The following is a 12721-nucleotide window of genomic DNA, read 5'->3' on the forward strand; positions in this document are numbered from 1 at the left end:
TAAATAAATAATTTAATATATAAATTTATTTATCTAATAAAATAGAAATTATTTATTAAAAATTAAAATATCCAACTAAAAATTGTTTAGATATTTAGAATATGATTTAGGCGTATTACTCATAAAAATGTTTCGCAAAATGGGATAGAACAGCGGCAGTACTGTGTTGGCAAAAGCCTTATCACTTAAACCGTAAGACGACGTCGTTTCCGCCATGAGCGCCGTTATATGATTGCGAAGCACCGACAAATAATAATATTGCATTTTTGCTTTATCCCTATATTGTAGTTAATTAATCTTCTCTTTGTAAAGGAAAACGATAGAAAACAGCGTGAAAGAAAAACCCAACTCCACACAACAATGACAACACAGTAACGGAAAAAACCAAAGTGAACGAACATCAAGAGAGAGAAGAAACGAAAGTTACCACTTACCATCGTCGTTGCCCGTGCTTCCTCTCTCTTTCTAAACCTCTCTTCATCTTTTCGTACGGAATCAGCGCATTGATTCTCTCTCTCTCTCTCTCTCTCTGAGTCTCACATTGTGGTTTTGCAATTACTTACTTCACTATTGTTGTCAATGGATTTCGACTAGCATTGTTCCCTTACTCAGAAAGCTCACTCTCCAACCAGATCCAAGTTCGATTCTTCTTCTTCTTCTTTCTCTCTACTTTCTCGCTCTAAAAGCTGCTTTCTTAGTTCTCACACTTTCCAATTTTGCCTTTTACTATTTTGTTTTCCAGAGCGTTCCATTTTTTTTTCTTTAGTTTCTATTGTGATAAGCAATGGCGCCAAAGAGAGGGATTTCGTTCTCAAGGAGCAGAAGCAGCAGCGGCAAGTTGTCGTCATCATCTTCGTCATCGTCATCGCATTTTCCTGTTTTGGCGTTCGTGATTCTCTGTGTTATGGCTCCGATGATTTTCTTCCTCGGAAGAGGCCTCTACGCTGCGGGTCAGTTCCTCTCTCTCTGGTGAATTTGCAGATCTCGGAAATGTGAAAGTGGAAAAAAAATTGTGGGAGTTAGAAGTGGTTAATTACTCAATTTAGTGTTCGTGAATTGTTTATAACTATTAACTTATTAATTTACTATTTATGTAAGATTACAGTTTCTATGCTCTTTGTTTGACTAGGAAGTGTTCTGTTTTAGGTAAGAAAAGCCAAATTAGTGTTTGTGGTTTAATTAATTAATTAGTAATTGATTACTACTAAGTTATCACTTTAGGTATTTTAGTGTTTCTACGGTCTGGTTTGATTAGGAAGTGTGTGGTTTTTGCCGTAGTTGTAGGATGCAGTTCTAACTCCTAAGTTAGAAGGGCAAGTGCCAAACAGGAGAGAAGTTTCTGAAGGGGTAGTTTGGCATTGTAACTTAATATACTTGGTTTCAATTCATTGATGTGGTGGGAAAATGGATCCTTATGGCTGTGGAAAGTGGTGATGGGCAAGTTTATGCGATGAAAAATGGGTTGAATGAATTTGACTAGTTTAGGAAGCTAGTGACCTTGACTAAGTTGTGCAGTGTCACTAGCATGATGTCACTGCTTTGACTCTGAGTTGCACTGCCCCGTTTGGAGAAACTTATTATTTTTTTTTTAATGCCACTTAAGGGGATACATGATCTATTTCTTGATTCGGTTAGTCTGTCATATTTGTATCAGGGAGTTGGGACTGTGGAAGATGTTGTTGATATTAATGGAATTTTTGTTAGTTTCTAGTTGATGATAATATGTTGGTGTTATTCATGGAATTTTGTTTGTTTCTGGTTAATGATAGCGTGTATTTAATATAGGGCTATGTGTATTTGTATTTATATTGGTGCAACATGATTGCTTGCTGACAAGAAGCAATTTTGCCGTCACATGTTGATGGTTTTTGCTTTGGCAATATCTGTGAGTAATAGAATGAGGGTAATGATGAAATCAGAGTCAAAGCATTTTATCTTTGAACTCTTGTTGATCACATGATTCAGTATTGATATTTGACAATAGGATCTGTTAATGCTTATATTTTGTTAGACACTGTTAAATTGTGAGAACTGAAATGCGACGGAATGTACCTGACTTAAACTGGAGATGTACTTCATTTACCATCCTGCTCCCTTTCCCAAATTTGGGTTCAATAAACCAAAATGAGAAAACAATGTTTTGATTAACATCTCTATGGATCTAATTCTATTCACAACATATTTATGAATTTCAGTTTGGCTAATTACTTTATATGCGTTTTGCAGATCAAGATGATTTTTCAGCAGTTCCAAGTAATCAGGTATTATGTTTTTTGCTTTACAGTCTATATAACTAAGTACTGATACTTGATACATGTTCTTGCTGGTTTTATTTGTTTGCCTAAAGAACTTGTTGATTGCCACAGGTTGTCACATGGAGAGGATGGCAAGCATTGCAGAATCTTAAATCATTTTTTCCAAAAGAGGCAAGCGCAGCTTATCTTGATCTATATTTTGCATATCTTGTTTTCCACAGAATAGTACTTCTTGGTTTTCTAATAAATGTTATATTTAGGTTCTTGATGTTATCGTATCCAGCACAAATGATACAGGGCCTTTGAGTCTTGATAATTTCAGAAAAAATAATATGTCTGCCTCTTGGAGAGTGGTGGAGTTGGAGACTTCAAATGCCACAAATGAGGTTTGGAAGATTGTTTCTTCAAGAACATTAAATAGCTGTATTCTACAGTGGACATTTTTATTAATTTATTATCATATTGCTTCTAAATTTTCAATATTTTGTTTTATTTGTTAAACTCAAAACCAGCCCAAAATAGAGGACAGACAAGAGAAACCAAAGCTGAAGGATGGAAAATCTTCAGGTGGTATCATACTTTGTCATATGATCTGTCTATACTCTATATTGTAGCTTAGTTTTCTGTCCAATTAGTATGTTTTATTAATTGAATGTTATGAATGTAGATGGTCGTACTCGGTGGATTGATAGTCCTACGCAACAAGCCAGAAGGGTGAGCATCATTCTTTTAACGTTGTATTGTGAGGTCTTGTTCATTAGCTTGTTTGCTTTATTGCTTACGCCTTTGGTTGCTAACTTTTCACTGTGGGTATGCATTCTGGCGACATTTTGGTTTCTTTTATGATAAATGCCAAACGGATTTTTCTGTCTTAATGTAACATTCATCTAGCTAGAAATTATGTTTTCAGAATGCATTTACTTATGTTATAACTTTATAATTTAGTCCGGATTATGGTATAAATATCTTTAATAAGTTTCATTCTGTCATTTGTCAGTTTACCCTAAAATTAAACTCATTGGTGGTACTCTTCTGGACAAAGAAACTTGTTCTTGTACTGCTAGAAAATAAAAAGCTGTTTTGTTTGAAGATAATGATTTTGAATTTTCCTCCCCACAAAAAACAAAAAAGAATGAAATAATTATTTGACGTTATGCACATTTTCTGCAGCAATTAATAGGGAAAAGGCGGGATAGGCGTGCTGCTGAGTTGGTAAAATTGAACGATGAATTAATCGCAAAACTTGAAAATGCAGCTATTGAACGCTCAAAATCTGTTGAGTCAGCTGTTCTAGGAAAATACAGCATTTGGAGGAAAGAAGTTGAGTATGAAAATGCTGATTCTACTGTTCGGTTGATGCGGGACCAAAACATTATGGCTAGGGTATATTTAAGTATTGCAAAGATGAAGAACAAGCTTGAACTTTTCCAAGAACTGCAAACTCGGCTAAAAGAGAGTAAACGTGCTTTAGGCGATGCTACTTCTGATGCTGATCTAAATCGCAGGTAGTTTGGCCATGTGTAATGTCATCAAAATTACATATGTTACTGTCTTTCTATGCCATCGGCTGAATTTACTTATTTAACTAATTTTTGTTTTATTATCTCTAGTGCCCATGAAAAGATAAAGGCTATGGGTCAAGTCCTGTCAAAAGCAAGAGAACAATTGTATGACTGCAAATTGGTATCTGGGAAACTAAGGGCAATGCTACAAACTGCCGATGAGCATGTTCGGAGCTTTAAGAAACAGAGCACATTTCTCAGTCAGTTGGCTGCAAAGACGATACCTAACGGAATCCATTGCTTATCTATGCGTCTTACTATAGATTACTACCTTCTTCCACCGGAAAAGAGAAAGTTCTCTGGGAGTGAGAACTTGGAGGATCCCAGTTTTTATCATTATGCACTGTTTTCAGACAATGTCTTGGCTGCATCTGTTGTTGTCAACTCAACTATTACGAATGCTAAGGTGTCAGCGCAAATATCCTTTTACCATGACAGTTTTTGTCACGTGCATTATTTCCTTTAATAAATATTTTGTGCCTCAAAATAGCCAATAGGATACCCATGTATTGTTTATGCACACCATCTATTGTTTCATGGTTTATTTTCAACATTGCAGGATCCTTCAAAGCATGTTTTTCATCTTGTTACTGACAAACTAAATTTTGGAGCCATGAACATGTGGTTTCTGTTGAACCCACCTGGAAAAGCTACAATTCATGTTGAAAATGTCGATGAATTTAAGTGGTTGAACTCATCCTACTGCCCAGTCCTGCGGCAGCTAGAATCTGCAACAATGAGAGAGTATTATTTTAAGGCAGGCCATCCGAACACACTTTCTTCTGGTGCTTCAAATCTGAAGTACAGAAACCCCAAATATCTGTCAATGCTCAACCATCTGAGATTCTACCTTCCACAAGTTTATCCAAAATTGGATAAGATCCTTTTTCTCGATGATGACATCGTTGTCCAGAAGGATTTGACTGGTTTGTGGGCTGTGAATCTCCAAGGTAAAGTAAATGGTGCAGTCGAAACATGTGGTGCGAGCTTTCACCGATTTGACAAGTATCTGAACTTTTCAAATCCACATATTGCAAGAAATTTTGATCCGAATGCTTGTGGCTGGGCATATGGAATGAACATATTTGATCTGAAGGAGTGGAAAAAGAAGGATATCACTGGCATATATCACAAGTGGCAGAATATGGTGAGCAGTTGAACACAGCTTTGGTTTATCTTACACATGTAATCTATTCTCACACCAATAGATGACTACAAAAGAAAACCTTACTGACCATTTCCTTTTTGTGTCTGATTCTAGAATGAAGACAGGGTGCTGTGGAAGCTGGGTACATTACCCCCGGGGCTAATGACATTCTATGGTCTCACGCATCCGCTAAATAAATCATGGCACGTTCTTGGTTTGGGTTATAATCCAAGCGTAGATCGATCCGAGATTGATAGTGCAGCAGTTGTACATTACAATGGCAACATGAAACCATGGTTGGAGATTGCCATGACAAAGTATAGGTCTTACTGGTCCAAATATGTGAAGTATGATCATCCCTATCTTCGGAACTGTAAGCTACATGAGTAATAATGATAAGTTACGGAGAACTATTCTTTCTCCACTATGGCTTTGGCCGTGTCAAATACAGTGCCATGCTAGAACGATGATCAAATGTCTTAGAAGAGATAAGGTCAGTCTTGTTCTATATATTAGCCTCCCACGTCATATGTTCCCCACATCATTGTTATTTTAGCTTTCAATTCATTTAATTTGTTCACACCACTCTCACCCATTTGAAAACAAGGTACATAAGTAGTATACCTTGTTTACTATTAAAACAAAAAAAAATTCCCCATTGTACAATAGTCTGATGCTAAGAGAAAGTCTAGAAATTGAATATCATATTCTGTATTCTTTGGAAAGATAACTTTCCTGTTCAGTTTTGAGGACTTGGTTGTTGTTTGCATAGTCTGAAGGATATTAGTATATTACTGTGAGGGAATATTTTTCTATTTTCGCTTCATGAGTTCGGGAGTATTTTTACTAAAAACACAACCAAACCATCTGAATGTCTATGAAGCTTAATTTTTTTTACCCCCAATAGTCCATGTCAATTAAAAAGTTTATGGTTATACTAATAACTAATTCTTTTTTTTTCAAACGCTACCTGTAACTTTATTTATCCACTTAACAAAGAAAGTTAAATTTTAAAATTTATAAAATCATTGTTACAATACATAAATTAAAGTAAAATTTAAATATGATACAATATTATTAATTATTTTATATATATTATATATATATATCGGAACAGGTAGAGATAGACTAAACGGATAGGGACGAGGTGGGTATCCGCTTATTTGGATAGTGTTGTCGTTTCTAATTTTAAATTTGTGAAATCTTTAGAAGAGAGACACAAATTTGAACAAAATTTCGAGACACTAAACAAATTTTTGGCAATTTTAGGAATTTGTAAAATATTTTTCAAAACAAATAAATGAAATAATCTATTAGATTCGGGATCAGATAATAGCATAGAATTAATTTTAGCAATAAGCAAACCTGTGCCATTAGCAACATAGAGTTGGTCTTGGCCTTCATAATCAGATGTTGAAAAGAGATTGGATGCATCACTAACAAGATGGTGGGAGGCTCCTGAATAAGCATACCAAGATGCTTCAGAGACATCAGAGGGAGTGGCCAAATAGGAAGTAGGTGGAGGGGTTGTGTTGGGAGGGAGTGGCCAAATAGGAAGTAGGTGGAGGGGTTGTGTTGGGAGGAGGAGGAGGTGAATTCAGGTTTGCAAAAAAAGATAAAGCCTGTTGTGATGAAGAAGAAACAGATGGCAATTTGAACGATGAAGGATCTTGAAAATTCTGATCATAACGGTGATAGCAATAAAGAAGAACATGTCCAAACCGTTTGCAAAGTTGGCATTGAGGGTGATTTTCAAGTTACCAAGAATTTCTTCCACCACATGTGGAGTGTCCACCTCTATCTCTTCTAGAATCAAAGCTTTCCCGTCCAGAATTTTTAAAATTTAAAGAAGATTGGATAAGGTGAGCCTGAGCCATGGCAATAGATTTTTGTTTGAATTTTTCTGACATGTCATTGTGAGAAATTAAAAGAGTCTCCACCTCTCCGATAGTGTACAAATCTGATTTTGCACATACAATGATGATGAATGAAGAATATTCCTCTGTGAGGCCATCACACAAAGCTTCAATGTGATCATTTGTGAAAATTGAATCACCAATAGCAGAAAGAGAATTTACAAGATTTCTAATTTTTGTAACGTATTGAGAGGCTGTAAGATTGAGTTTCTTGTAATTTTTGAGCTATGATTTGAATTGTTTGGACTTAGTCTTAATTGAAGAAGTAAAAGAAATTTAAAGTTTTTTCCACATTTCACATGCAGAGGTGCAATGGACAATACAATTTTTGAAGTCCACATCCATGGATGTTAGGAGCCAAGAGTCAGAATAGGTTTTAGAAACTGTACCTGCTATTTTCTCTGCATCAGTTGTATATTGGGGTGGTTTCTTTTCAGGAACAATATGATCATGAAGATTTTGGCCAAGAATTGTGAAGAGAACTTGTTGCTGCCATGTAAAAAAGTTATTCTCATGCAACTTCTCTGGAATTGGATAAAGAAGATGACGATTTTGCGCAGTATCATTGATAGTGAGAGCCATAGAAAAAAAAGAAGAGGCACCAAGGATCTTAGGCTCTTGATATCATGTGAAATCTTTAGAAGAGAGACACAAATTTGAAGGAAAAATAAAATCTTCTGTTATGATTTTTACCCTTTGCTCCTTTATAATAGATGCAGAAGGCCTTTTATAGACAATCAAATAAATCAAGCCACACAATATACATACTCAAAATTTTAAACTTAAATGATCACTTTATCCTTTATCACTTATTGACTTTTTTTTGTAACTTATCTTTATCATTTATAAAATTACCTTTTTAAAAAGAGCGAATGTTAATCCGTTTTGGAAAAAATAAAGAAGACAACGTTCTTTAAAAAAATTAACTTTCTATTAAAAAATAAAAAATATTATTTATAGTTTTATACCCCAAACATTCTTGATATCTATATAAAATTATGGTGGTTATTAATTAATTTTATATTTAAATTATTTTTTAATTAACAAAATAAAGAGAATACCTATTTGGATGTTAAAAAAATACTAGTATCAAAATAATGTTATATAAAAGGTATATATGTAGTGAGATTGAAAATAAAATACTTTAAATTTGAATCATTAACGAGGAATGTAACAGTCTTTATTCAATAAGGAATTAAGGATGAGTTCCTAGAAAATAACAAACTATTTTTTGGAGAAAGTAAATCAACTGAGAATAATTGGTTCCTCGCTAATGTAGCTGCAAATCATGGCTAGTCTATGCTTCCTGACGATGGAGGATGCTTGTGCTTAGTATGGATTCGTGTAGTACTGTTGTGGAAGCCTTCATTATTCTTAGTTACACTTGGTACACATGCAACTGTATTATTTACACACTGATTTCCTAATACAACCTTTGTAAACACACAGACCCCCCTCAATTTATGACATCTTTCTCAACTGCACATACAATAATATTCTTCGAAGACAATTCAATGACTTAGGAGACTGAAGATGTTGACAGAAATGTATCTAATTGAACCGCAAAAACAGTTGAGGCTGTACTGCGTGAAATATGGAATCAAATGCCGGACTTAGGGAGCTTGCATGAGTTAATACTCAATTTTGCACTTAAAATTTGAGGTCCGATCTATTTTGACCTTCAAAATTTTAATAGATTTGAATTGGATTTTGAAATTTACTATCGTAATTCATATTAACTCTTAAACTAATTTTCGTTAACCACGTGTTAATTTAATACAATAGAAGCGATTTGAATTTCTTGCCTAACTTCTATGTGATCAAGATTTATCAGAGTTCCAAAAATTTGGTTATTGCTCCTAGAGTCACAAAATTTTTAAATTAAACTTGTTATTGTCATGTTTGTGAGACTGTTGAGGACCTAATTAAACTTTTAGGAGGCCTAATAAATTTTAGTCATATGAAATCTAGATGAAAAGTCTAAATATTTGCAAACTCACTTACAAAATTAACACACCATTTACAGAAATTAGCTCAAGAACTAATATGAATTATTATTATAAAATTTGGAAAATGAATTGAGTCAATTATAATTTTAAAAGTTAATTTGAGTTTGATTTTAAATTTTACAGGCTAAATTGAAGGTGTTTGCTACGGTACGATGATAAATTCATACGTACTGATATAATAAAAACGTGGACAAATAATAAAATGCCACGTGGATTACATTATCTCTGTCAGCAGTTATTTTTTAAAAAAATATATATCATATCAATATTTTTACTAAAATATCCTTATAATTTAGTAAAAATAAAAATATATTTTTATTTAATTTTATAAAAAGACCTAAATATCCCTTTTATATTGGAAAAAAACTATTCATTTAAATTAATCAAAATTTTAAATTTAACTAACGTTAAATTTAAAACAACATCTAATTGATTATTCATGTACAATCAATCATGCTTATACTCTTCCATAAATCCTAATTTCATATGTTCGTTCATACAAAAAAAAAAGAACACATCTAAAGAACAAAAAATATTCAAAAGAACAGTTCTAGTGTTCTTTATCTTTTCTGGGTTTTCTTACATCTCTTTCAAAGAATGTCTCTCTCTCAATTGTCATACTGAAACTCTCGCTGTCGCCTGCGTGCGGGTAACCAGTTTTCCTTCTTGTTTTGTTTTCCATAATGTACACTTGATCAGAACTGCAATTGGATTGTCTGTTTGATGTACAACATTATGGCAACATCTCTTTTAGCTTCGTGTCTTCTATTTCTGTATTGTTCTTTTTCCATCAAACTGCAATTCAAACACTCCTGCTTAGTGTTGTCACCTTTGAAATTTGCTACTAATTAAATGTAAAGTTACAACCTCAGAGTCAGGGAAGGACATCTATGAGAAATCAAGCTTTTTTCTTAAAATACTCTTGCTTTACCCAACAATAGGGTAAAATTTCAGATAAAAGAATACATTTTTTAGTGAATGAATTTTATCTTAAACATGTTACTCTAGCATATGAGCAGTTGAGCACAATGCAGCTTATAGTGCATGATGATAATAATGCAAATTGCAAAATAAATATCAGCAGCATATCAGCCATAATTTATCAAGATAAACAGAAGCTTGATATTTTTAATTTTTGGTCCCAAGATAGAATTACATTGTCCAGCTCTTTTCTCTTTGTTTTGGTCTAAAGCCTATCTGTTTTTTCAAATGTGAAAATATGAGCATTTCCAATGTAGCATCAATTTCTTAAATGGGGTTCTAATTGGACATCTTTACAAAATGTGACATAAAAAAAGAAACCTGATATCATGCACAACCCAGTTGCTAGTCCACTAAGAATGTCATCACTACAATTCCATCCAAATAATCTAATTTTATTTATTTATTTGTGTCAACATCCAAATAAGCCTTTAAGCTACCCATGATTTAACAATTACATAAAGTAAACCTTATTTGTGGTCAACTCTTACATCACATGGAAGAACTTTCGATATAAAATTTCCTCAACAAAATATTAACTAAAAACAAAAGCAATTCTGATCAATTTCTTATTAATCAAGCTTTTCATACATAATATCCACCAACTACATCATAGCCGCCCCACTTATTATTCATAACTATAGCCAGCCACAACATAAAAAAAATAAGAACAAGAGCCTAAAGTTTATCAGTCAATAAAACGAGGAACTGTAGCAAGTGGCTCAAGATTCTTAGCAGCATCAGAGGCCTGAACAGAAGGATTAGGCTCAATAGTTTCAACAATAAGCTCCTTTGGCAAATCCTTAATACCCTTAAGATAGAAATTAAAGTGTACAAAAATCTTAAAAGGGTACACAATTTGATGAAGCTTGACTTGGCCTGAAACACCTTCAAAGATTCCAGAATCACGTGTGACAGCAAGGCATGTGTCTTCATAGGTCAAGTATGGACCCTGAACAGCAATGTGTCCATAGTCACCAAAGTAAAAACTGTATATTGCTTCATAACGATCACCACCTTTTTCTGCATTGTTTTGGATCAAAATGCAGATCCCTGCTTTTATGCCTACGCGCTTTTGAAGGTCTCCAGTGTACAACTGCATAATAATATAATTGAAAAGATTATAATATGAATAATCATATGATGATGTTTTTAGATCACTAACATAATTCAATCATAAAAAATAAATTACCTTGTTGGTGAAGGGTACAAGATCACCAAGAGAATTCACAGTTTTCTGATTCAATCTACGCGGTGTTTTTAGGATCCGGAACCTTCTTTTCTGCAGAAATGTGGGAAAGACTAATAGTCTATTACCTGCTCACAAGTTTCGAAAGAACTTTTAAGGTGATCAAATGTTAGCGGCTCTGCTATGCGTGAAGACCGACGGAGAGGGAGCGCGGCTACGAGGAAGGGAGAGGATGAAGATAGCCTGCTGCCATTCGGGTAGGAGTTTAGGGGTGAGATTGTTTTTTATTAGAAGGATGGTATACAATGATGATGAACAATTTTTAAGATATGTTGTTTTTTTGGGTATGAGAAGGATAAGAAAGATTAGATTAGGGTTCATGAGAAATAAAATAATTTTTTAGTATATATGAATAATGAAATGTATTTTAGTTTTAATTTTTAAATTGATTCAGATTTAAAATTATAAAACTAAAGCTAATTGAATTTTGATTAAATTAAAGGAATTTGGATAGTTTTTGTCTAATATAAGTGGCTAAGAGAAGGGGGGTTGAATCTTAGCCCCTTTTTCTGATGCTAGCACTTGCTGACCTTCAGAAGAGACTTTTCTGTTTTTGCTCGTCACTGGACACGAGCAACTTTGTTTTGTCTCGTCCTTTGCCACGAGACTTTTTGTTTTGTCTCGTCACTTGGCACGAGATAATTCTGGCTTTTGCTCCTGTGTAGTAGAAAACAGAAATGGAGTAGAAAGAGAAGAAGATTGCACCCAGATATATCCTGGTTCGGCTGCTAAGTGCAGTGCAGCCTACATCCAGTATCCATCACAAACATGATGGAATTTCACTATAATCAATTTGATTACAACTTGTAAAGTGCTAACCCAACTTACAAGGGGATTTGCTTTTTCTTTTAATTTTGCACTCTCTGTCTTTTTCCGCTCTATGGCTTTTTCATACAAACCTCACTGTTTGCCTTTTTTCCATGAGACTCAAGACATGACAAAATTAAACAGAAAATTACAAAACAGAATACATTGAAGGAGAAGAGAAATCTGTTAGCTCAGGTAGCTCTGAGAACTCTGTGCCTTGCACTCTCAAATCTTACTCCTTGCTTCAAACAGTAGTTGTTCCCCCTTTTTAAAGAAGAGGAAAGCCTCCACACTTGAAGCCAAAACCGAACCAACTTCTTCCTCCTTCAACAAACACAGAACCGGTTCGGCCACTCAGAGAGAGAAGAGATAACCATGCATTAACCAACATGCAATTACCTCTAGTCCTTTCTTGATCATCACCCTTCATCAATCCGGGCTCTCCATCCTTGGATTCCTCTCCAAGATGGATTTCTGGCCCTTGATGCTTCATGATGATGATGACTTCATCTGCTTCAATCTCTGCCTTCAACCATTCCTCTAGCTGGCCGAATCTTCTTCTTCCATTTTTGAGCATAAAAGGCTCAAGATAATCTCACCAAATCTATCCACATTTGATGAATATCTTAGCCACAGCTCACTTTTATTTTGGTGTGTTTTCTTGCCATCATTTTGATGGTTTTTAGGCTTGCTTTCTCTCCTTTTGGTAGCTCTTTTTTTGCTTCCATGGCTGCCAATATTTCCTGTGCAATAACCGAAGAGAGAAAGAGATGAGAGAGAGAAGAAAGAATCTGA

At 34.4% G+C, this 12721-nt stretch overlaps 2 protein-coding genes across 3 annotated transcripts in view; one reads left to right on the forward strand and one right to left on the reverse strand.

Moving 5' to 3' along the window:
• Window positions 1–306: 306 nt before the first annotated feature.
• On the forward strand, window positions 307–5735 carry LOC107472555 (polygalacturonate 4-alpha-galacturonosyltransferase). Of its 2 annotated transcripts, none has more exons than XM_016092069.3 (11): window positions 307–638; window positions 743–950; window positions 2227–2261; window positions 2367–2426; window positions 2516–2641; window positions 2768–2825; window positions 2923–2969; window positions 3426–3760; window positions 3866–4223; window positions 4377–4964; window positions 5079–5735. In XM_016092069.3, exons 2-11 carry the CDS (start codon window positions 785–787, stop codon window positions 5352–5354), a joined length of 2049 nt encoding a protein of 682 aa, XP_015947555.1. In that variant the 5' UTR covers window positions 307–638; window positions 743–784; the 3' UTR covers window positions 5355–5735. The 2 variants fall into 2 exon arrangements, with proteins under 2 accessions (XP_015947555.1, XP_015947556.1); XM_016092070.3 differs by having other exon boundaries at window positions 2768–2822.
• A 4823-nt stretch (window positions 5736–10558) lies between these two features.
• LOC107472554 (allene oxide cyclase, chloroplastic-like) overlaps window positions 10559–12721 on the reverse strand; it is a 2607-nt gene continuing 444 nt past the window's right edge. The window contains exons 2-3 of the mRNA XM_052257942.1: window positions 11063–11187; window positions 10559–10966 (exon numbers count right to left, since the gene is read on the reverse strand). Of these exons, the coding sequence (XP_052113902.1) occupies window positions 10559–10966; window positions 11063–11187 (533 nt within the window). The remainder of the gene's footprint in view (window positions 10967–11062; window positions 11188–12721) is intronic.

The sequence above is a fragment of the Arachis duranensis genome, chromosome 2 (genome assembly GCF_000817695.3).
Source record: "Arachis duranensis cultivar V14167 chromosome 2, aradu.V14167.gnm2.J7QH, whole genome shotgun sequence".
Lineage (NCBI taxonomy): Eukaryota > Viridiplantae > Streptophyta > Magnoliopsida > Fabales > Fabaceae > Arachis > Arachis duranensis.